Below are 24,994 nucleotides of genomic sequence, written 5' to 3'. Positions count from 1 at the left end.
GATTTATTTTGGTCAGACTTAGCGTAACTTTAAGAAGAATGGGAATCATGTTGCCGTGACAACCCAAAGACAGCTTCTGCACCGGCATCGATTAAACCGCTAAAACAAAAGCAAGACATTTCTATTCCGATTTAGCATTTTAGTTGCATCATAAGTTATGTAATCACCAGCTAACGAGGTGTTTCTTAATTGTATATGCATGAGATGTTGAGAAATGTCCCTCATTTAAAAAGCTGTCTGTGATATTTAAATAGAATTGATTTATGGCACCCAGCTGCTGCCCTTTTGGAAAAAAAACATCACTGCATGTACCTTTGACTTATTTGGAATTTTGGTTTATTATTATTGATTTCTTTTTATTCGGAAAATATTGAACAAATTGGGTTACATTAATATAATTTCAAAGCCAATGAAGAAATTGTGCAGTAGCTTATAAACATGACACAATCATTGAAATCAAATTCAAAACAGTGTGGAGATGTGGAAGTAAAACTCTCTCTCTATTTGTCTTTGGAAGCGCACCAACTTGGAGCCGACCCGTTGATATTCCCATCCGTTTACTGAGGCGTGACATGACTTTGGCCCTGACCCGGCGAGCCTACCTGGATGGTTTGTTTTTGAGCTGGTGGAGATCAGATGTTGTTGCTCATGACATGGCCTCTCATTAGGTTGCCCGTCTTGTCGAAAGAAACTTAACGAGACAGTGTTTAATGTCCATAGTCCCTCTCTGCCCTTGATATAAGGAGGGCGTGCGTGTGTTAGGGTGCGTCAAGGCAAATTACCAGGACATCTCGCTCAGCCGTGGCACCTGGTACCCCCTTGTCGCTCGGGGGAGCTTAGCTCAGGGTAGTGGAATCCGCTGGGACGGAGGCACGGCAGGGCCCAGCTGGAGGAACTTAAAGAGCTAAATGCTGATTGGGATGCTTCTGATGAGAGCGCCAGAGAGGGAGTCTGCAGAGAACTTGGCGGGAGGCAGGGAGGGGCTTCTTTTGTTTCACAATGTGTGGGAGAATTTGACATCAGTGGACTGAATGCCAGAATAAGAGCATTCATTTAGATCAGTGCTTCTCAATTATTTTCTGTTACGCCCCCCCCTAGCAAGAAGAAATCTATTCGCGCCCCCCCTCCCCACCGTGACTATCCTAACTTGTCTTGTAAGTCGTAAAATGTTGCACTGTCGCAAACGTGACAGAAGTAACAATGAGAGCGCCACTGCCCCCTGCTGTAGTAAACCCGCAATTACACTTTATTCTAGTACTGCCCAAAAAAAAGCCTGTTCCCCAGGGTCACACGCGCCCCCCCAGGAATAGCACCGCGCCCCCCAAGGGGGGCGCGCCCCACTATTTGAGAAGCACTGATTTAGATAGAAGACATATGATATATATATATATATATATATATTTATTTTTTTATGTCTACTGTGACTGGGTTGTGATAAAGAACTAATATTGAAACAGCTTTTTTAACGTTCACCTGAAAAGAATGTTAGTGTCTCTTTGGCCAGGTCAGGACCCCACAGGCCACATAAAGCCTAAAGGTGGACAGATGGCAGAGCAAGCAGAAGTGGGCAGCGGTCCCTAAAGGAAGCCAGTCACAGCAATGATCAAGGAAACAATGACATGATCCATCAACTGCGCCGTCAAATGACCAATTATTGCCTCCAAATCCAATACAGGGTCTGGTTCAGTGCCCGAAGATGACACGACTGCCTTGTTCCTTGGGACACTTTCTGATGGTAGAAATGGAAACATTTTGTGAGCTGAGCATGTTGTGTTCACTTTTTAAACTGCCAATAGTCCATTTGATGTCACATCCGTCAATGATATACATAGGATTATTATTACCACTTTTTTCCATGTATAATGCGCAAAATTTAGCTTATTTATTGTCCTAAAATCTGGGGTGCGCATTATACATGGGTACAAAATTTTTTTTTTTTTAAATCTGGATATCATACGGAAGCCGCCATTATAGATGCGCTTTCTTCTCTGCTGTTCACTTCAAACACACTCCATACGAACACAATGCTCTCGTATCAGACGCTCGCTCGATCACCTGCTCGTTTGCTGTCACAATGTACCCTACACAAATCCGAAACATTTCTTCGCTATCGAGTTTGCTAGCGCAGGCGCAGTGATACTGACCGGCAGAATAACGTCCGGTTGTTCCCAATGATGATCTTTTTTCTGAAATAATTTTACGTTCACGGACTTAAGTAGGAGTCAAAATCTGGGTGCGTATTATACATGGGTACAGGCTTTTTTCCAGCATCAACATGCCATTTTTAGGGTGCGTATTATACATGGGGGCGCATTATACACGGAAAAAAACGGTATATTACATGGCATTGTTTTTCAATAAATCAAATGACATAAATGACCATTTTTGGCTGGTCAGGTGTGACTTTTTACTATCCAAATTGGAGCTCCCTTTTTCCCTCCTCATGTTCCCTTTCTGTGCATGACTGCCACCTTCTTTCCAGCGAAGGTATAGCAGCAAAACCATTTGGCAAAAGAGAAGAAGAAATGCAAGAAAACAAAGAAGAAGAAGCAGCAGTGACAGGAGCACTGGGAATCATGCATTAGCACTGGTTGCCACCTTCTTCATATTGGAGAAGCTCAAGCGCACAAAGTGAGTCCAAATCAAAACATCGGGTTGTTTTTGTCGCATCGGCCTCCACGTGCGCATCCATCCGATCCAATCCACGGTTCCGCACCGCGTTTTTGTCCATGCCTGACCGGAGCGAGCGTCGCCTTCCCTTCCCTTCCTCTCTCCCTGGGCAACCGAGTGAACATGGCGGCGTCCAGCAACGCAGAACAATCACCAGAACTCTCGAGGCCGTTGAAGATCCCGAAAACCGAGGTGCCATCCCCTGAGTCGGAGGATTTGAGCGACCAGTACCACTCCGGTCCCTCCACCCCCAACCGCTTCTCGCCGTTGAACGTGGGCTCCGTTGGCTCCCGGACGGCGGCATCGGCGGCGGCGGCGGCGGGGGGCTCATCCTCCAACAACTACACTGCTTGTCGGGGTATGTCGTGGACCCCTTCGGAAACAAACGCCCTGATCGCCGTGTGGGGGAACGAGCGGCTCACGGAGGCCAAGATGCAGCAGTTGGAAGTGGCGGGCACCATGTTTACTGCCAAGCCCCCCGGCCCTGCCATGTACGAGCGGGTGTCCAGAGCCTTGTCGGACTTGGGCTACGAGAGGACCCCGTCTCAGTGCCGGGAGAGGATGAAGGTACACTGGATTGGATATGGGAACACGTTGCTTGCTTTAGAATCAATCAATCAATCAAATCAGTCATGACACGCACGCCGCTACTTGGTTCGCGGATGAACTCTGTTGACTGCTCGACTATGACGTCATAGGCACTTCCGGGTGGAACCTCTAGTAAACAAAGTGGGTCAACGACTTGGATAAGGGTGGTTTTGGCCTTCAGCTCTATCTATCCCTGTAATTTAAGATCGTTTGTAAAGCGAAAATAGCACAGCAATAAATAAATTAAATAAATAAAAGATAAATAGATAAAAATTCCCAAATCTCTGCTGACCATTTCTCTCACTTGCACAGACACTTCGCCGTTGCTACAGCCGCGTGAAGGAGCATGGCATCGGCAAGAGGAAGAGCAGCTACACCATAGAGCAACTGGAGAAGGTGTTTGGTCAGGGAGGCTGGGATTCCCAAAGCTGTGCTCCGGTGCTCATCAACAGCAGCGGACTTTACCAGGAGATGGAATCGGACGGCAGCACCTTGGAAGACTTCTCGCAGGAGGACTGGTGCAATCAGGTGCTGGATTCGGCTTTCCAGGAGGGAGAGGTGGACGCCGCCGGTAGGTATTTGGGCAGGTAGGGTGGAAAGTTTGGAAGAACGCTGAATTTTCCACTTCTTTTTTTTTTTTTTGGTAGAAGAAATCCATATGCCGAAAAGCAGAGTTCTTCAGATTCAAGCAGAGCTGTCGGAGCAAATCCAGTAAGTGACAATTTCAACCACGCTTCCTTCCTTCACTAAATTTCACCCGTCCGCCAGTGCATCATAGAAGAAAGGCGGCTCTAATAATAATCGTAATCCATTTCTTTTCAGAAAAAAGGACACGATGCAGACGCTGATACGTATCCTGGAATCGGTGCAGCTCAAATGGGAGCACTTTCAAACTTGGACCGAGTTTTCCCGCCTGCACCTCTCAAACAAGCTAGCCGTCTTCGGCATCGGCTACGACACGCGCTGGCGAGGAGACGTGCGTTACCATTATGCCGAGATAAGCTCGCAGGTACCGCTGGGAAAGCGGCTTCGGGAGTACTTCAATCCAGAGAAGCCCGAGGGCAAAACCGTCATGACCAAAGTTCAAAAGATGAACTGGAAGAAGGTCTACTACAAATTCCTGGACATTACCATCAGCGAAGCGCGCTGCTTAGAGCTGCACATGGAGGTGGATTGGCTTCCAGTGTCCTTGTCAAGGGAAGCAGGGTGCAGCATGTCCACATCTCACTACCTCCTCCCCGGGGATCTCCCCAAGACGTACGGACTCTACGCTATCGGTTACGAGGCGGCAAGGTCATCGGGTCGGACCTCTCCCCAAAGCGAGATTCACGACTGCAGCTTAGCTCGATGCGAGTCCGAGAACTGTCAGACTGATGGAGCAGGCAATAGTGACAGCACTGGGCCTAAAGTCACTTACTGCTACCTTGGCATTGCTGAAGATAGGACCATTCAACAGTGTCTCTTAGAGAATTTTCAGATTCCTGCCAAAAAATACCTCCAAAGTCAGGGCTCCTTGCTGACTCATTTTCTTCAAGAGAACTGTCGCAACTGGGTCTTAAATGAGCCTGGCTCTTTAGCAATTTACATTAAATTCATCGAGGTGGATCTGGACTTCCTGTCTGCGGGTTCCTTAGTGGAGTGCCTGGAAACTGCACTTGGTTATTCTTTGAAGTACAACAACAATGAAGCATTTGATGCCCAACCAAGCTAAGGTGACCAGTTAGTTGGGTTGCGACTGGACCTTGAGACTAAAATGACACATCCGCAAAATGGTTACATGTCTGTGGAAATGGGAACAACTCTTATTTATTTGTCCAAATGAACAAATGAATGTCTACCTCAGTAGAATTAGTAGTGATGGACCATAAGAGATATCAGATTACTAGTGCTCAAAGTACAGACTCATGAACTGCGGGGCCTTAATTCAAATGTGTCACCATTTGAAACTTGAATCAAGTCAAGAACTTTCAGCCCTCACTTCAAAGGTGTCGTCTGATATCGCAGCCACATTGCAAAAACACCTCGAGTACTTTGACTTCCCCGTGGGTTGACCCTGAACTGAAGAAGCACTAGAAATTTGATGAAAGTAATGCAAAGTACAACCACAAGTTTACATGTTCTTGTGGTTTGGGGGAAAGAGAGAGAGAGGACAAAAAAAAGGGGTTTCAGACAGGCTGACTACAAAATGTGAAACTGTCGCCTTTCTCAGAATCATTTCAGAGTTTATGTGCAATGTGCCAGTCAAGGACTGTCCAGCGTTGATTCAAAGAAAACGAGAAAAAGCGATATTCTCTTTTGATTTGCAATCAAATGAATGTACTGTATATTCAGTATAGATATAAAATATACCTTATATTGACATTAACTTATATGAATAAATAAATATCTATACAGTATATATGTGCAATCCAGCTTTTGAAATCTGTTTTGGTCTGCAATAGCAGTCAACAGTGTTTTCGATTTGATTGGCTGACGCCTTGTTCTTGATTGTTGTCATGTGGAGGTCACTGTCATTGTTAAAAACAATAAATGGGCCACTGACTTTTGAGTTGCTACACACTCATTGTGTGTGGCCTTGTGTGTCAATGTGGAAACGGTAGCCTTGCTTGTCTGATCCAAGTTATTTGCAGTGCAATTGATTGCATTCATTTCCTATTTTTCTCCTCAAAGCTCTCTATAATAATCTTCTGCATGAGGTTCATCCTGTTTCCGTTGTGGATGAACGGGAGTTGTAGTTTACCCTGACGACCACAGGGTGGCGACAAGAGCCATCATTGAAAAAGAACTGGACATTATCTGCATGGAGTTACAACCGGTATTTACCAAATATGATCAGAACATTTGGACAATTGAGGCACTGCAGCATTGGCAAAAGAAAAAGAAAGAAAGAAAGAAGAATGGAAAAGGCAAAGGTCCCCATGTTGCCATAAAGTATCATGTACAGACCACAAGGTGGCAGATGTCAACAAGATTTCAATTGAATACAAAAGGTTCAAGTTTGGGAAATGTGGGAGCACGTGATTTGCTTTCAAGTCTTTATACAATGCAATCTTGTATTGGATGTTGGTTTCTTAGATGCTTTGTACTCAATGTATGACTTCTTGCGGATGGACTGACGGTGAGTTCTCCCTCCCTCCCTCATTAATTTAGCACTATATTGTAGCCTTGTTGCTCCTGGAAATAAATCGGACGTGATAGTACTGCTGCAGAGTACCACTGTCCAAACGACCCAGCTCTTAATCAAGGTAATAATTTCCCTAACCCTTCCTAAAAAAGAGTTGATTTGGAGCTCCAAATTGCCGTCGAAAGTTCCAAAACAATCGATTTGATCCTCAAATAGGTCAAAGGCCGTTTCCTTGGAGTTCTTCCCAACATGAACCCATATTCACCTTTGGTAATTGAGCAATCGTCCTGCATTAGCATCAGCACAACATGTTCACCTTAGAAAAATGAAATGAAGGCACTCGGAGCACTTCTGTGAGCCACCATAGCATATTTTCACATTGGCTGGGGGCTCATCTGGAAAAGTGTTGCTTTTACCATAAAAGCATTTTTGGCTTTGCTTATTATTGATGTATTTATTTATGAAGCTATCTTGCACATGTTTATTTGGTTACACCTGTGCTCCATCGCTTGATAGGCCTAAACATTTATAGAAATATGCTGAAACCACACTGTGGTTTCAATAAAAAGGCATTTTTTGGGGGCAGATTTCTGCAGGCTCAAGCTACAGTCGCTCTCTTTCTCTCTCTCTCTCTCTCTCTCTCTCTCCCTCTCTCTCGGTCCCTCCCCCCTCTCTCTCTCTCTCTCTCTCTCCCCCCCTCCCCTCACTGTAAAGAACACGGCGACGACAAGTTGCCGAGTTTCTCGTTCCTACATCTGTGAGAGAGGTGTAGCGCACGACGTCCCAGTGGTGAAGCTGCTGATCCATCCATCCATCCATCCATCCATCCATCCATCGCTTTTGAACTTTTTCCTCCACCTTTCTTTCCAGTCGAGGGCCAATCAATCATTGGTGGACTGAGGGTGTCTCAGGCGGCTTCCATATTTCCTCACCTGAAGTGTCCCTTGACCATCTGACACCTACCTGTGCGGGGAGGCAGAGCCAAGCACCTGGAGTGCTGTGTCGGAGCCCACCAAAAAAAAGAAGGGAAGAGAAAAAGAGAGAGAGAGAGAGAGAGCACCCGAGAGTGTTGAAGGAAGGACTGCGAGACTGTGGCGACCTGAAACATGGAGGCTACTTTGTGGAAACTTACTGTGCTGTCATTTACCTGCCTGTTGGGGTTGTCAGGTAAGCAAAATGGAATATATAAGTATATATAAAGTGTCAAATATATTAAAAACAATGCCGTGTAATATAAGAAGAAGAAGAAGAATAGGAAAAACTAAAATTGTATTTTTGCTGGGCGTGCCAGTGGGTGGAGGGGTATATTTAAATAATAAAAAAAAAAGTATTTGTCAGGATTTGGGCAAAAATGTGTTAAACATGATTATGTCTTCCAGGGACGAGTAATCCCTTTATAGCTTCTGCAACATTGGCTCATCCGCCACTCTCTTGAGCAACGTATTAAAACTCCTACTTTGCTTGATAACTATATGGAAACGCAGCCCCCCCCGTCCGCCCGTCCGCCCGTCCGCCCGTCATCTTTCAGATTTAGAAAATTGGGACATGATACAGATACTCAAGATTTTTTCCAAATGTTTTATGAACGACAAGCTATCAATTATTCATTTTGGAGGGCTGTCTGAGAAAAGGATCGTTTGTCTCGGTTTTTCACCGACATTATTTCTTTCTCTTCGGTGAATTTCCATGTCGTGTTTTTTTTCCCCCATAGACTACATTGCAAGGTCATTTCAAACATGCTGTTTTAACAAGAAAAATCCCAATGGGAGCTTCTGTTTCATGCTCATAATCATGTACATAGTATCATGTTTTAAGGGTGGCCATTTTGGCTGAGCAGAATTTGGCACTGATACCAGCTTTTAGAATAAACTTGTATTACAAAACGAAGCAATTCTCATGTGGGCTAACTAGGACACTTAGTTTCAACTTTCAAGAGACAATTGTGCCGGTGACTCTCAGACATAAAAGCTATGGAGCATTTTCCTTGAGATTTCTTTTGGCCGCTTCAAGTGTCCCATTTTCTACACTGTTGCCAAAACAATGTCATGAGCTGACACGGGCAATCTCAGGCTGCCTTGCTCCTCCTTGTCCTCCTCCTGATGGAGGGAAGCAGATCACCTGCTACCTGATTCTTCCCACCATGAGGGAGGACTCCATTAGATAAATCACCCCTGGGCTATTTTGCAGCTACAATTTACTCCGAAACTACTCTGCTCATTTACCGTGATTCAGTTTTGCGGCACATACACACAACAGGACATGGGAGTCACAGTAGCTGACCTTGACAATCAGTTGTCCTGCAGGTGTGTCCGGAACACTTAGAGGCAGGCCAGGCAGGATCCATGGAGGAAGTGCTCATGAATGGCGGCCTTTGGATACAGGAAGGCTCAGTGCTCCTTAAGACCGTGTTGTTGACGTGTGCATTAGGGCAGGAAGTGAGCAAACGTCCTGCAACATACAAGATAAGACCTGAATTTGTCATTTTGCGGGGACAAAAATCACGAAAAAAAACCCAAAAGAACAGAGAATATTTGGGCTACTGACTGATGAATAACCTTTAAACGTTGTACAACCCTTTTAAAGACATCGTGGCTAAAGCCAGATGCACATTTTGTCTTGGCGGGCCGCATCTGGGCCCCGTGCCCCGGGTTTGACACCTACGCTCGTGTCGATTCCATTCTTACTCGCATCCATATTTGAGCTGCTGATCAAATCTGGTACTATTTTATTCTGGACAAAAGCACATCTTCATTTGTTTTCCAGGTGGGTCCACGATGGACTTGACTTATTTAACAAGGTCAATCCACACAAGCTTCAAAGGCTCCATTGGGATGAGGAGGGAGGGCAAAGCTTCATTTCCACTGCAGATTGTCTGTGGCAACCCTCAGTGATTTACCAGTGAGGGGGTTGAAAGTTATTTTTAGCTTCATGTATTTTTCTAAACACACTTGTAGGACACTGATCCCTCACCCGTTGGAAGTTAAAACGCCTACTTGTCATCGAGTAGGAGAGTCGGTTGAAAAACATCACATTTGACAAATCTCGCGTGTCCCGAGCAAAGGGAAAGGTCAGAGAAGGCAGCCAGCGCAGTTCGTTCGTTGGTTGGTTGGTTGGTTCGTTGGTTGGTTGGTTCAATTGACAACCTTATCGCTAATTGCCCATTTCTTGGAACAATACGAAATGGATGGGTAGCAAAGTCCCTCCTTTTCCTTTTCCACTTTGAGCTGGGATTAGGGCTGTTTGAAGCTCATGTGTGTCCCCAGCAACTGGTGCAATTTTGATTTGAGAAAGGATTGGGGGATTTATTGTTACATACGTAATGACACGGAAATACAACGGCGCACTTTTTTCCCCCGCGGGCCACTTGACTGTTTCAAACTCTCGTGCCGCTAGTAATCCTTTGTGGTTCTATACGTACGTCGGAGAAGTTCATCCTGGCGGTCGCATTCTTCACCAGTTAGTTCCAAACTATTTCCAAATCCTCTTTTCATATTGCCCGTTATTGTAATTATCTTGGTCTTAAACACCTTACTCTAATTTGATCACCTTAATTAAAGCCCCATTTACCGGATTAAGGATGTCACACTATATTAAATGGGGAACACGGTGGTATTAGCAGAATCCTACTAAATAGGGTTTTCATATTTTGACCTCATTTTTACATCAACACTCTTGTCGAACGAGTGTTCAAAATAGCGTCGGTAAGTCATGGAAGCGCCGCGAAGAGGACTATTGATGACGGAATCTTTGCTAGGACATCCCATCTCCATCCATGGAGTCAGAAGGAAAAGGCCTCTTCTTCGGGGTCATGAGAAAGTTACGACTTGACTTTCCCATCATCAGACTCTATGCACCCTCTTAAAGGCACACGCACGTCCTATCTTCTTCTATTTTGGGGCTTTCTCGCCGTCCATCACTTTGATGATGTTTTGATATTTTGCTTTGCAAATTCAGTTTATTAGCAGAAACATGTTTTGGGGGTCTATTGTTATTTCAAGCACATTGTTGTCATTCTTATTTGACTAATAATAGTTCCTGGGGATTCCGTCTCAGTGCAAAACAAAAAATGCAATGTTCTCGCTATAATGAAGTTTTTGATATGAATTCATTTTTACTATCCAATGTTTTTTGCCCAATGAAAGAGTCAAATTCAAACTGGGCAATGCGGAAATCGATTGGACTGTATACCTCGAACTTTGCTGTTGCGTTAATAAATAGATTTTTTTTTTTTTTTGCTTAATACAAGCAAGAATTGTCGAGTGAGCAAACGATCCAAGCTGCCCGTGGCTTGGACAGATGTTGCAACCAGAAGTCAACAACAACTGCCACCTTACATCCCTTCGACCTGTCCATCAAAAAAGAAAAAAAGTTAATAAAGCCCATGGCAGACGGGAATTGAGGGCACTGGCTTAGACAACATAGGCGGTGTTCAATTACTCTTACTTGAGGTATTTCAGTGTGGGGGGGGGGCTGATGCACTTATGACATCAGGCACATTGACACAATCCTGGATTCATTCATTGCTGTCGTATCGTCGTTGTTTGGATAACACTTTCCCTACTGCGATGATAATAATAAATAAAAAAGTAAAACATTTTGAATTATATATATTTTTTTATTTATTATTATTATTATTGCAATATATTATGTCCATCCGCACCATATCCGAAAATATAATGTACAAGGCGGACATTTTGTGTGAGGTCATGCTGTCAACAGGCAACAGTGTGGAAAAAAAAAAGTCATTACAAGCAGGCTATTAAGTGTTAGGTTACGGATTCTAGTTATTGATCTGACTCCAAATTGGGATCAACACTTAACACATAAATTGCAATGTCCTAATCCACACACTGGCGCACCTAACAATTTTGCGAGTTCGTTCTGTCAAAGAGAAGACCAGTAGATCAATTAGACCAAATTTACCAATTATTTATTCCTGACAAAGCGCACTAATACAGGCCTGGGTCCCGGGTCCCTCACACTAAAACTCGTGCGTTTTTGTGACCACCAAAGACGACACATTCTTCCGGGTTGCCCAGTTTTAAAGAAACACAATATGAATATTAAAGCATGCAAAATATTGTGAGATGATTGGTGGATGGCCATCTCCTCCCCGTCCAGGTGTCGCTGAGGTCAGACGGTTTGGTTTTCCCCTCGAAGTCTGGTTTCATATAGTTGCTCGTTGTTCTCGTAGCTCACCGACCTTGAGATTATCTCGTCCGGTACTCCCTGTCTAGAACTATACACAACACTTCCGAGAAAACAAGTTCATACAGTTTGCCTGCACATTCCTCGGCCCCACCAATCCACACGAGCACTCCAATACTAGATATTAATATGATTATAAGTTTAACACAACCTTAAAATATGTTTGCAAACTCCCAAAAGCACATTTCCCTTTATAAGCAAAGGCCTTTGGGGCATTTGAGCTGTACTGAGGCACAACGAGCAAAGAAACACTTTCACACAATTAGATGTACCCCAAAAGGCTTTGAAATATTTATCTGCTGCATCCAAAACAAAGGGGATGATATATACTGACAATATGCACTTTTAGTTCAATTGATCATAGCAACATTTGCAGCACTTTTTTTGCTTTTGAATGTGTCTACACGTTGAATGATTATTTCTAACGATGTACTTCTTTTGAATATTAAGACAGATGTTGCTGAAGTGAACGATCTATAAATCCGACTCTTTTGCTAACAAACTGATTCGAAGCAAATGGACGTGAGTGAGCCAGCGAGCATTCACCTCCACATAGCAAACGATAAACGATAATTGAATGTCGAGGCACAAGTCTTCATTAAATATAAAACAGCAACATGGTATTGTAATTTATTTATATGGCGATGCTCTCAGATTTGGGAATGAATCTCTTAAGCACAAGGACATCCGTGTCCCCTTGAGAGGAAGTCTGTTGCCTTGTTCTTCCCGTCACACAATTTCGATGTCAAACACATTGGCCTTGAATGAGGACGAAAAAAAAGAAGAAGAATGAGTGACTGAAACCGAAAAGACTTTTTCTTGTTCTTTGCAGATCTTCCGCCTCGTGACTTTTCATGACTTTTTCCTCAAATAGTATTTCAATTTTTTTTCCTGCCTCAACTATGTCTGGCAGCCTTAGCTCTATAGTCCAGCTACCATGACAAATATATTTGAATTAATATTAGTCACGATCCCCCCCCCCCCGCGCCCCGCCGGCCTTCTTTTATGTTTCGGCACACGCACAAGCATTTCTTTTGTCTTTTATCAGTATGATTACCTTCCTCCTCCCCGCCCCCGCCCGTCCCTCCGTGTGCTGCTCTTTTTTCTTGGGAGCTTCTCCTCCTCCTCCTTGCGCTCGCTCATCCAATCTCTCCTGAGGGAGAGCTGCAGCTCCAGCATCTCATCAGCATCAGTGTCTCAGGTCAGCCGTGAGGGTTAGAGCACGAGGGTCTATGTTGCACCAGTTTCTTTTTATTTATTGCCACTTTTCATTGGCCACCTCCAAAGTTGGCATCTCAATGACAGGATATTTTTGATGAAGCTCCTTCCTTCCTTCCTTCCTTCCCTCCTCTTTTCTCATCTCTGACCTCACCGAGTGGTGCATGTAATTATAAGCGCTTAGCTCTTTTTCTGTCATCCGCAATTGCACTCTGAGGAGAGAGGTCCGTTGATGTAGCTGAAGGCCTTGCACAACCATTAAGTCCTAAACAATTGCTGTTTATTCTTACTTTTGCCTCGTGTATTCTTCCTCTCACTGACACACAGCGAGTACAGATGAGAGGGGATATGTTGCAATATCCTGCTTTTATGCTCCTTTCTAATTGGGTTGGACTTCCCTCCGTCCAAGTGACCGACCACACCTCTTGTTTAAACATAACCTTTAGTCGGCCTCATGAAAAATGAAAAAATACGACTGAAAAATGAAAAACAAAATGACTGAATTGTTCTAAGTGGAAAATGGAAATAAGGTTATATATTGAGAAAGACGTCATCGGCTTAACAATCACATGGCTTTCCTTGAATGTTCTAGAATTGTGGCCATAACAATGGAGCAAGAACTCCCAAGGCAGGAAAGGGGACAACAGTGGAACTAATGACTCAAATAGAATTCTGCGCCGTCTTGACGTCACCCCGAGTGTTTGGAGTGTGACGCAAACGAGCTCTTCTCCATCACTCGGTGCAGAACTACTATTCCATGTAGAGAGGCGCAGAAAGCCCTCATAATCTTTCCTCGTGCATGTTTGAAGAGACCCAAGTCTCTCAACTGAATGCTAAACAGGATCTATCAGGATTACATTTAGGTTTGAACTTGAGCAGCTTGCTGACTCTTACTGATATGGAAATTTGCACCTGAAGCTCCACATTTCGGTTTTCGTCAGCAGTTCTGCAAGCCATATATTATATATAGTATATCTATTTATTTCCTTTTTCCTCTGGTAACAGTAAATGAGGTGCAAATTCTTTTTCCTCTCAGTCCAGCATCCCCATTGATCTTTTTAACCTTCATTAGTGACTCATCATTGCATTCACTGATTTTTTTCTTTTTTTTTTTTTAACCTTCCATTCATGAGGGCCATTAACCCGAAACGTTGACTCTAACGAGTGCTTGCTTGTTGTACTGTACTGTGATTCGACACTGGCTTGTTTGTGAAAACATCTGCATGTCTGCACCTCTATTTGTGCAAGACATTTGCTGAAACATACAAATCGATACAATAGAAAAGCATTGCTTGTAGTAGGCACACTGGCATGCATTTATGTGCACACAAAAGCCCTATTAAGTATCTCCATGAAGCTGTCATAAAAAATGAAAATCCTCATTTTAACGCAACATGTTTTTGAGGCTCCAGTCACGAGTCATTCTCCATAAGGAAAAGAGCAAATTCAGATTGACTTTCTTGAATTCTCATGCAACACGGAAGAAAAGTGGAGTCGAAAGTCATGCTCGACTACAAATTGGACAATCCCTGGAAAATGCAGGCCGGTCGGTAACTATTGCATTTCCCTAAGAGCCAGAACAAACAAACAAAAAAAAGCGCTATAACAAGCGCAAAGCCAATAGCGAAAACGAATGAAGACAAAGCAAAGATTTTCTGCCCAGTCAAGGATTGCGCTGGGAGAAAAGGAGGACAAGGAAGGAGTAAAATGTTAAATGAAGATTGCATCAGATGGAGATTTGACTGTTTAATCGACTCGGTGAGGATTAGAGCGGGATTATGAGGAATCTTGACATTGGAGCAAATTAGCAGGCTACAGTTAATCTGAGAGGCGGACCAGGCCAAAGTACTGGACCAGGCAGGAATGTATGTGTGTGTGTGTTGCACAGATGTAAAAGGTGATACACACTTGTTTATTTTTGACCATCTCCCCTTCTCATGACTTCATTTGAGTTGATGGGTCCGGGCAATTTATGTCCCATCATTTCCTCATTTATCTCTTTATTGATTATAGTCCTGTGCATTTTATCGAGGGATTTTGCGTTTGTGGGAAAAAAAACGTGTCATCTAATAAAGCAATAAACGAGCAAACCAGAAATGAGTTGTTGGAGCCCAATAAGAATTCTAGTCCTCCCATACACGGTGCAAGCAACAATAACACGGGACACATGCGTGTGCTCATTTGACTTATTCCGTAAACATGAGCTGATGTTCTATTGTCATTTTCACAGCCAGCCAGTCAATTAGAGCAGCTTTGTTTAGTGCCCATGAAAGTCGGACTCGGCGCTTCATTGTAGCTGCGGTGGGAAAACATCCAAAACATCTTTTATTAATGTCTCAAATGTGTGGCAATGGGAGGATGGTTATCACAAAGGACAGGTTGCTTATATAAGAGCTCCTTTCCAGGCACTTGTAGCACCTTGGAATTTGATCCCCCTGCTGCGTTGCTTTAAGTCGATTCACACACGGCCCCTCGAGTCGTCGCCGCGTGTCCCCTCGAATCACGGGACCCGTGCGCTCTTGCTACCTCGGCGCTCGCTCGGCAGGACTCACTAACGCAATGGCCACATCGTCTCGTGTTAGCGCACGGCGCCACGCGAGTCACCAAAGGGATTGTGCCAGTGCAATTTATGTTGCTCGTTTTCCAAGACGGCAAACTAAAGTTTGGGGGAAAGTTCCCAAAAATATCCCAGCTTCTTGTGGAATGTAACCATCTGTAATTTGCCGCATTTATCGCCATCCATTTTACCTATGAATCGTTTGCAATGCTTTGTTACTGTTGCTCAAAATTCTTGGCTGGACTCTCAGCCCAGAAATACAGTCAAATATGGAGAAGTGGTTCCTCGGACCAACTTATTTTCCCCGCAATGTGTCAAAACTATACAGGATTGTCATTGTACAGCCATCAGAGATATCATCTTGTGAGATTCCTTTTCGGGGTCTGTTCCAAATTCTGGCTGTGATCTCAAATCTCTCCATCTGCATTGCTTGTCCCTTGAAAATGAGCATTCATTCATCCTATCCCAAGGGATGACTGGGCAGATCAAGTGCAAGTAGCTTCCGAGACCCCGACAGATGGATATCATCTCATCGCCATCATGTGTTTGTTCACACAACTCTCTCATGGGACGCACGCGTTGGGCCACTAACAAATCTTGACAGTAAAGGGAAGGTCTCGGAAGGAGCGGACGTCGAAGGATCCAGTCTTCCATTATGTATGGTGCTTGTTATTTCCGTCACAGGGGGGCCGGCTGGCGTCATTGTACTTCCTGCCCTGTCAGCATATATGGCCATGTGTTCACAGATTGCCTCCATGGCCACAAAATCCAGCCATCCCACTAGAAATGGACCTACTGGGTTCCATTAGCTGGGCCTGTCCCCAAAGTAATATGGATTGTGTTGTGACTTGAAGTTGAGCTGCTTGTTGTGTACCATGAGGCCACTCAGGAAAATGAGAGTGACAAAGTGGCCCTTCTCAGGAGTCCATGCATTATTTCACACTACATGCGACAGGGCAGCACAATAGACGCTGGGGTGTCGGCGTCTGATATTTGCCAAATAACACATTTACACAGAAGGCAATTTGGTGACGTCTTCAAAAAGACACAAAAAGAGATACATTTGTATCGTATATCCAAAGAGCTAGCCATTTTTTCACACGAAAAAAAAAGCAAACTTTGCAACCATGCTGTAGCTACAAGTCACATAACGCAGGAAAGGCTACGTGCTGGTTGGGACGGACCGACGGCTCGCTCTATTCATGCGTGCTCGCTTCGCTGCCTTTGTGTGTTTGCGTGGTTCTACTTCCTCTTTCCCTCCTGACATTCCACTTCCCATCCCGGCAGCCTGGTGGGCTCAGATAAGGCCTTCCAGAAACATTCCTTCTTCCTGATGATTCTCTCCTCTCTATATCCAAGCACTCGATCCCGCTAATGTGTTACATTTCGGCGTAAAGGAAATGCTCCCTCGCAGAAGTCGAGTTGGTCGGGAGCTGCTCAGCAAGCACAGGCTAATATTTGAGATATAATCAAGTGATTCTACCGTCAGCTCCTCATCTTTGGATTCAGTGTTTGCATGTGGCCGGCCAGAACTCCGCCCATCCTTCCTGCAACTAGATCTCCACCGTCTACTTGTTAATGAGACAAAGGGGGGGGGGGGGGGATGTTGGGTTAACTGACCTCATGAAGAGAGCGTTTGTGACTTGGAACCTGTCTCCTGTTTCTTTTCCACTTGGGAATCACACAGCTTGGTCACAGGCCATATCGTCCATAATGAAAATGGGGGGGAAAGTTGGCCGAAACTCAAAAGAAAAGTGTCCATCCTTCTTTTCTGCTGGAGTGCTAGCCTTTTCAATCATCTCATGGCTTTCTCCTTAAACCAGAAAGGTGGACTTTTTTTTTTACATATTTGCAAATGGATCGGTATTTCCTACTTTCTCGAGTGAACTGTTCGAGTGGATTAACATCAAAGTCAAGTTGTTAATTGAGGTGGTGGTCCCATCTCTCCTCCCAACAGCAGATGTGATTGTTTCCTTGGGGAGCCTGCGTACCTGCAGCACGAGCTACCGTTGAACGTTGATAGGATTAGTAGTGTTGAGGCTTATAGCGGCAGAGTCCCGGCAGCTTCGCCATCCAACCCAATCAAGTCTGAGTGCAGCAGAGAGCGGAGCTAAAGCCGCCGCCATGCCGACCGACCGACCGACACCCTTAGCGTGTTATCCGGAGTACTTGTGGAAAGGAAGAATTGTATTGTTGCGCGGATGGCATAAAAAGTGACAAATGTTACGGCGGTGTGTGTTATTAAAGTCCACAGTGTCGTTGGTGCTGCAATATCCAATCCTATTCCAGCAACGCCGGCTGCGGCTCTAAGATCATTAGAGTCACAATAAGGGTAATTACAGTGTTGCTGGGGGGTGTCATTTTCAAAGTTTAGAATAGCTCAACCTGATCTCCCGCTAGCCTAACTATATGTCTGTCAGCCATAACCATATCATGAAATGATTATCATTATAAATAGTAATTATGACCTCTGAGCAAAATCCCTTGAATACATTTTTATAACCTTGGCCTTTGAATTCACACGCATTGAATTGTAGGGTTGAGCAATTATGGAAAAAATAATCATGATTTGTTTTAATAATAATATTGAGATCATGATTAATAAGATAGATTATTGATTGATTTCCAAACATATTTATTCAATGACCAAAATTGAACTCGAAAGAACAACCGCAAGATTATTAGCCAGTAATATGAATATATAATCAGTCATGTTTTTTTTTTTTTTTCCTCTCACTAATGAGGCAAGTCACACAGATGCAGCGATCAAAATATTAGCATCTGTGCCTGCAGCATCTCAGTGAAAAGAGGCGGAGCTTATTGCTCACTGGGAGCGCGTCATTATGGATTGCAGAAAGTTTCATGAACAGAACCAGCAATGAGCTGATTTGAAATAAACGCTGAACGTGGTTGTGCTTTCTTCAGAATGCTGCCGATTAACCCGATACAAGCTACCGGTCAGGCTACGGTTGCATTATATTGATTTCTCTAGGGCGTAATGGTTCAGATGGAAGCTTTTTCACGAACGACCTGTTATTTGTTATGTACACAATATATGCGGGGCTGGTGTCGCTCACACGAGCAGAGTTTGGCCTTTGCTCTTATGCCTGAAGAAAGTTCTTTGATATCTGTATGGAAAAGAGGCTCCATTGCAAGTGTATATTTGGAAATCTGCATAAAGAATCAAGATAAAGAAATCGATATTTCACTTTGCAGGGTGAATGTCGATATCGCAGCACAAATTCCAAACCCAGTAAGATGTAGAAACATTGGAAAAGCGTCTCCATGATGAAATCTGCATTTGAAATCACAAGCGGCAGTCAAATGATTGATCCCAAGCCCTCCGCCATCTTAAACATGTTTTGCCCCTCTCCCTTCCCTCAAATGGCTGCTGCTGCTCCTCTGTCTCCCCTTTAATTAGAATGGAAAAAATACAGTCGCATGGTTATCAGATGATGACTTTCCAGCCCGGAATCGTGTGCATGTGATTGCACAGTCCTGCATTGGCCAAAAACAATCATCGAATTTTGAAATTCATCTGCGTCACTATAATGAGATTCATTTGACATCACATGTGAGGAAACAGCTGTGTGAGTGGGGAGATCTAGAAAACAGCCTTGGATTCATTCAAATCCCCAAAGTGCTACATTGGGATCATTATAAAAGCTTCGTCGCTGCCAGGGCCTTCTTTGGATGATGTAAAAAATACAATTGGGCCCCAATTGCTCAATAGTGCTGCCTTATGATGAAATACCTTTTCTTCTGACTATGTCAAATGTGTCGCTAAAGATGCACTGGGGAAAGAAAACAACAACAACAAAAAAGGCTCAATAGTTCATAATCGTTTTGTCATTTGAATGTCAACGAATGAAGATTTAATCCACATGATATATATCTGATGAGTTCAACAACAAAGCAAACAATTTGAGCAAAACACAGTGAATATTTAAAAAAAAAACATTTTCAATAATGTCCTCATGGTACCTTGTACATCTAATAAAGAGAAGGCACTGTTGACTCCAAAGTCCCTGATAAGATTTTCAGAGGAAGTGACCCACCCACTCCACCCTAAGCAAAAATGGGTGCCATCAAAATAATGCCTTATCTGCACTTAGGCCTCGAACAAATAAACAAACGCTATCTATCCCAAGCGGTTCTTGTAATCACCAGCTTTGCGCTTAAAAGATCACACGTTCACACCCAGGAAATACTTTCATGGAGGGAAAGAACACTTGATGTTGCAGCTCCCAAAAAAAAAATTAAAAAATCAGCGGGCAGGCAACTCGTGTGTACACTACACACTTGACGCTGAAGCGAATTCACTCAACGGAGGAATGCGATGACACTTGAATCTCATCGTCAGCGCTGATGTGTCCGCTGCGTGTCCTCCCTCTCCCACCCAACCATTGTAGCACCCTCCTCATTAGCAACACGTCAACTCCATTCAATGCAACGGCATTACAGCAACAACTCGGGAAGCCCAAAATCGTTGAAGCGGTCCACCTGGACAGAGCAGCTTTTCCCTGCATTTGGATGCCATTCAAGCTCATGACTCTTTAACGCTTCACGACTCGACCTCGTCGTGTATTGTCAGTTATCATGACTTACACCAAAAACAAGGTTTGTGTCGCATCAAATTTCCAACAGGTTGTTCTACCAAGGGTTGAGTCGAATTTCACAACGGCCGGCCGGCCATGTACTGGTTGAATGGGAGTAAGCAAAAAGTGGCAGCTACTCTGCCCAAGTTGTCTTGTTGTGTGGTCGCAGAAGACGCCTGAGCGCACTCGACTCAAACGTTCACATCCGCCACGGCCGAGATAATGTGAAAGCAGCCACCAGGACAGGTGCTGCAACGACCAAAGAATCGTGTCCCAAAGCATAAAGCTCATCTCGGTCCTGGTTGTGCTCGTCGACCAGACCGAGCGCAGTCTGTCATTGCCCCCGAGTCGTTGCATGGTCAAATGCCGTCATGGCATTTTCACTTGTATTCATTGACTTGATCTTTTGGATATATAATCGTTGGTGGGCAAAAGCTTCCGTTTATGTCACTTCATGTATTCAGTGTCACGCCAGGCGACCTCTGACCTCTGTCTTACCCCAACCCAAAGTCTTTGCGGATGAAACGTCTTATTTTTTGTCAGCAACCAACTTGATATGCGTCATTGTCGCTCATTGGTTCAGCAGATCTCCCCAAGCCTCATTGTCAAACAAGCCGAGCCATATTTCACCTCCCTTTGCTTGTAGACGCACTTAATTAATGCAATCATCTGGAGAGTTAAGCCTTCATTGTCACTCTCCACTGACACTGATCTGCTTCATTTCTCTCCAGAGTGGCAAGGAAAGTGATAGCTACACCTACTCGCTTCAGATCTCTTTCCACGGGGCAATGTTGCCGGTCCATTGATGTTAGAATAGATGGAGTCTTCAACAGCATAAAGTCCATTGCATCTTTTGGGGATCCTGACAACTTGACCTTATTTACAGATGATTGCAACATTTGATGCCATCAAAGACTTTGCATCCATGCAAGAGGATGAAGGATCTTATGAAACCGTTTCAGTCAAACGTTTGCGTCCGAGATTCATACGATTGCACGGGCCTTCAATTGAGAGAGTGTTGCAGCTGTGCGCTGCCCCCCTCTGGATTTCCCTTTACATTACAGCCTAGGACATTTGCGCTAGAATTGGGTCAACGGACCTTGTGGTGGGATTTCCACATGTCGACTCGCTTCCTTCTCAAAACGTGAGTGTGGCCTTTTGTTTCTTTTCCCTGAAGGCATTTGGGCGGAGATCCTGATGGCCCAAACTCAAATGGATGTACTGCAGGGTCACATGGTGGTCTTGAAGGCGTCATACAACACGGTGCCTGGCGATAATGACCTGAGCACAAACACCATCCTCTGGAACTTTGTTTCTGACAACACTCACTTGGTAAGAAATGAATTGGCCGCCGCCGCCGCCGCCGCTAAGCTCCGCTAATGTCTTTCTGCTCGTCACGTTTAGATCATCGCTTACACCAAAGGCTCCATAAGCGTGGGGAGTGTTGCGTTCAAGGGCCGAGTCGGATTCACCTCTAGCATGCCCTCTCGTGACGTGTCTCTGTTCATCAACAACACCCGGGAGTCCGATTCGGGACGTTACCTCTGCCAAGTCATCATCCCCGATAAACCTGGCCTCACTGCCGAGCTCAGCCTGGACGTCAAAGGTAAGAAACGACGGAGCCGACGACGGACCCTTCGACTCATCCAATGATTCCCCACTTTGCTCTTCAGTGCCCCCTGCTGTCCCAAAGTGCACTTTATCCGGGGAACCGGTGCAGAAAGGGAACGTGACTCTGAGCTGCAAGTCCAACAGCGGCAAGCCGATCCCATTGTATAAGTGGAAGAGAACAAGTCCCACCTCGGAGGTTTTCTTCTCCCCCATGCTCAGTGAGTAGAGAGCGTGGCCGTCCACTTTGTGAAGCCACGCCTCCATGATGCTTGTCCTGTTTCAATGACATTGTAGATGAGAAGACGGGCCTTCTGAAGCTGAGTAACCTGAGCAGTAACATGTCAGGGAAGTATGTGTGCAATGCCAGCAATGAAGTCGGATCTGAAATCTGCTTCATCAACCTGGAGATTTCCAATCGTATGTAGAACTCTTACTATTAGCACCTAGTAATCTCACTTGACTCTTTGAAAGCATCTTCATTCCCTTTGATGCATTTTATTCTCCATCCATGTATTATTTGTGAGCTCTGATTTTCTCTACAGCCAATAAAGTTGGAGTGATTGTTGGCGCCACTGTGGGCACAGTGGTTGGCATCCTCTGCCTTTTACTCATTTTCGTCTTTTTCCTTAAGAAGACCAAGCAACGGGACAATGAAGATGACCTGGCTAATGAAATCAAGTGAGTTGGACAAGACTGACAGAAGGGTCAGCGTAAAGTTGTTGCACCTAGCTGCCCAAAAAAAACAACTTCCACTTGCAGCGCGCAAATAATACTAGTCAGATACACATAAAGTAGACACCAATAACTTATGTTGGGTCAAATGGCAAAGAATCCAAATAATCAATCCGACCAAAATCAAATGAAACACTTGACCTATTAACTGCTCTGATCCAGTGGCAACTTCTGGAACGAAATGAGAAAAAGTAGAGAACATTTCAGATTCAACCAAACTTTCCTTCACACCTTTGTCCACAATCCAGAGAGGACGCTCAGGCTCCCAAACGCGTGTCCTGGGCTAAAAGCGGAATGGGTTCCGACATCATCTCAAAGAACGGCACCTTGTCCTCCATCGCCTCCAGCCCGCAACACAGAGAGCAACACAACCACCACCATTTGCAGCATTCGCAGCACTACCCCCAGCGCCCTCCGTCCGACACGGGCTCCGTGGTCACGGCCACCGGCAGCGTAGCCGGCTACCGTCCTTCCCGCCATCAGGGAGTGTCCACCCCGACGCACTACGGCTACAACAACGACGCCACCCTACCGCGCGACTCTTCGGAGGCCAACGGGGGGGGGTCCCAAGGCAGACCGGAACGTTACACCCAGCTGCCACAGGCGCAGATGCTCCCGCAAAGCTTTAGCCATCCTCCTCACTTCCAAGTTCCGGCCACTCCGCCGCCTCCGCCGCTTCCCTCGTCCACCACACTCACAGGCTCCAACATCAGCCGCATGGGTGGGGTGCCCATTATGGTGCCTGCGCAGAACCAGGCCGGATCTCTTGTCTAATCGCCATTACCTCAAGTCCCCTTGACCTTCTTGGGAGGGTCCACCTGGAGTTCTTTTTCATGGAGGACTGGGTTCTTGGTATTTAGCAAAGCTTATTAAGATGTTAGGACTCACTCCTGGTGGTTGAAGTCTTTTATTTATAGTCATCACGCACTGTCTAGCTAGCTACATTGTTCAATCTTTTCTACCTTACAATTTTTACATTTTTTATTGTGTCATTCAATTTCAACAGCTTTTATTTGTTCTATTTCCAATGTCGTTTCTTTTAGACATAACGAACCATTTATTCAGCTACTTTCTAAGCAGAGCACTATTTTGGGTTGCTCAGTTGTAACTTGACACATGGAGGCCTTCATGTTTTGTTAGCTGTTAAGCTTCAGCGACTCTAGCTACAATTGTGAAATGTCACTTGTTAAGTGAAAAAGACTAAACGAAACGAAAGATGCCCAGCCGTTAAAACGATTACTCATAAATCTTGAGGGCATTGCAGCAAAATTGTACAAACGTCGTACTCCCCCTAACAGAGTGACAAAGTTATTTTGAGTAACCACAATTTTATTTGCAAGCAGCACAAGAAATGTAAATATGCTATTTATTTTATTTTTGTTGTTAGTATTACAGTGAGAAAAGTATGAACGCTGCAACAGTAATGCGGGTATAAACTGAGATTATGTGTTAAGTTATTTCTGCCTTGAACACTGGATACTGAACCAAAGAAAAACAGTACACATACTTATGTTCATTACATGCTTTGCTTTCTTTGAACAAGACATTTCGATGTGGTTAGAAAAAAAAGAAGCATTAAATGTGTGCGGCATTGTATAAAACAATCCAATATTCGAGGTTGTCTTGACACTGGCATTGTACTGGCCCCTTCTGGAAGTGAAATTGTTCATTGATTTTATCTCAACGCTGTGCAAGAATGAAAAGAAAAATGTTTGACGAGAAGAACTACTTGGATTATATAAATGCAGCGACAATTCATCAACGGCAGTATTGAACAGAACAGAATTGATTGAAAACATCTCCAACAGTATTTTTGGATGTTCTAAAGAAACTATGTTTTTTATGATCGATTGTTTTTATTTTCTTTTAAACTGAAGTGCTATCAACTAAAATGGACAAACTGGAGGCCAAATGTGTTTATTGCTGACGGTGGTCTCAGTTTTAGACAAGATGTGCACTTGTATCTATCTTCCATATTCTTATTTGTAAAAATGCTTTGTATAATATTTTCAATTAAAAATTCTAAGAGAGGTGTGCGTTTAAATGCAATTAAAAGGTCACACCCCGCTCAGACATTTTTGTAGTTTTTAAGGGGTAGGTAGGTCACACCCCTGTCAGACATTTTTGTAGTTTTTAAGCGGCGTAGCCTTTACTTCCGCCACAAACTTTTTGATAACACGTCACAAAATAAATCCCCTCACAATCTTCATGAACACGTCTTGTAAACAAGCACTGCAGTCAAGTTAAGCCAACGAATGCATTTAACACATCACCAAGAATAAAAGAGCACCTAAGATGCAGTCGATCTGATACAACTACTCGAAATACACAACAAGTCCAAACATAGCGCCTTACCGCTTTACTGCGTCCGCTGATTCCATGGCATGAAGAAACTGAACCCTCAATGAAACGAAGTCTTTCAGAAAATCCATCTTGAGTGGCATCCTTGAGTCATAAAGATGGCGGACTTGCAAAAGTTTGCCCGCAACCACTAATTACCTCTATTGGTGATGGCGCCCCAAAGACTGGGACAAATTGGATCCAATTAAACCGAGTGAAAAATATCCCTCAAACAGATTATAAAAGTGTCTCTGCACTACCTGGGGAAATTAGATGAAACGGTCTACAATCCTGGAGACCACAAAATGTATTTAAAAGCTAGAAAAGGGGATTTTCCATTATGTAGTG

The 24,994-nt window shown here is 44.3% G+C and overlaps 2 protein-coding genes across 2 annotated transcripts; both read left to right on the top strand.

Moving 5' to 3' along the window:
• The first annotated feature begins 2,524 nt into the window (after nt 1-2,524).
• LOC133168494 (myb/SANT-like DNA-binding domain-containing protein 2) lies at nt 2,525-5,857 on the top strand. The gene is made up of 4 exons (XM_061300107.1): nt 2,525-3,237; nt 3,571-3,829; nt 3,906-3,969; nt 4,081-5,857. Exons 1-4 carry the CDS (start codon nt 2,794-2,796, stop codon nt 4,967-4,969), a joined length of 1,656 nt encoding a protein of 551 aa, XP_061156091.1. The 5' UTR covers nt 2,525-2,793; the 3' UTR covers nt 4,970-5,857.
• Nucleotides 5,858-7,131: 1,274 nt separating this feature from the next.
• Nucleotides 7,132-24,336, top strand: esama (endothelial cell adhesion molecule a). Its single transcript, XM_061299482.1, has 7 exons — nt 7,132-7,549; nt 21,141-21,295; nt 21,368-21,569; nt 21,637-21,792; nt 21,869-21,991; nt 22,117-22,252; nt 22,555-24,336. Exons 1-7 carry the CDS (start codon nt 7,489-7,491, stop codon nt 23,078-23,080), a joined length of 1,359 nt encoding a protein of 452 aa, XP_061155466.1. The 5' UTR covers nt 7,132-7,488; the 3' UTR covers nt 23,081-24,336.
• Nucleotides 24,337-24,994: the final 658 nt, after the last annotated feature.

The sequence above is a fragment of the Syngnathus typhle genome, linkage group LG15 (assembly GCF_033458585.1).
Source record: "Syngnathus typhle isolate RoL2023-S1 ecotype Sweden linkage group LG15, RoL_Styp_1.0, whole genome shotgun sequence".
NCBI classification, from domain to species: Eukaryota; Metazoa; Chordata; class Actinopteri; order Syngnathiformes; family Syngnathidae; genus Syngnathus; species Syngnathus typhle.
The sequence above is the reverse complement of the archived record's forward strand: the minus strand, read 5'-3'. Positions and strand labels throughout refer to the sequence as shown.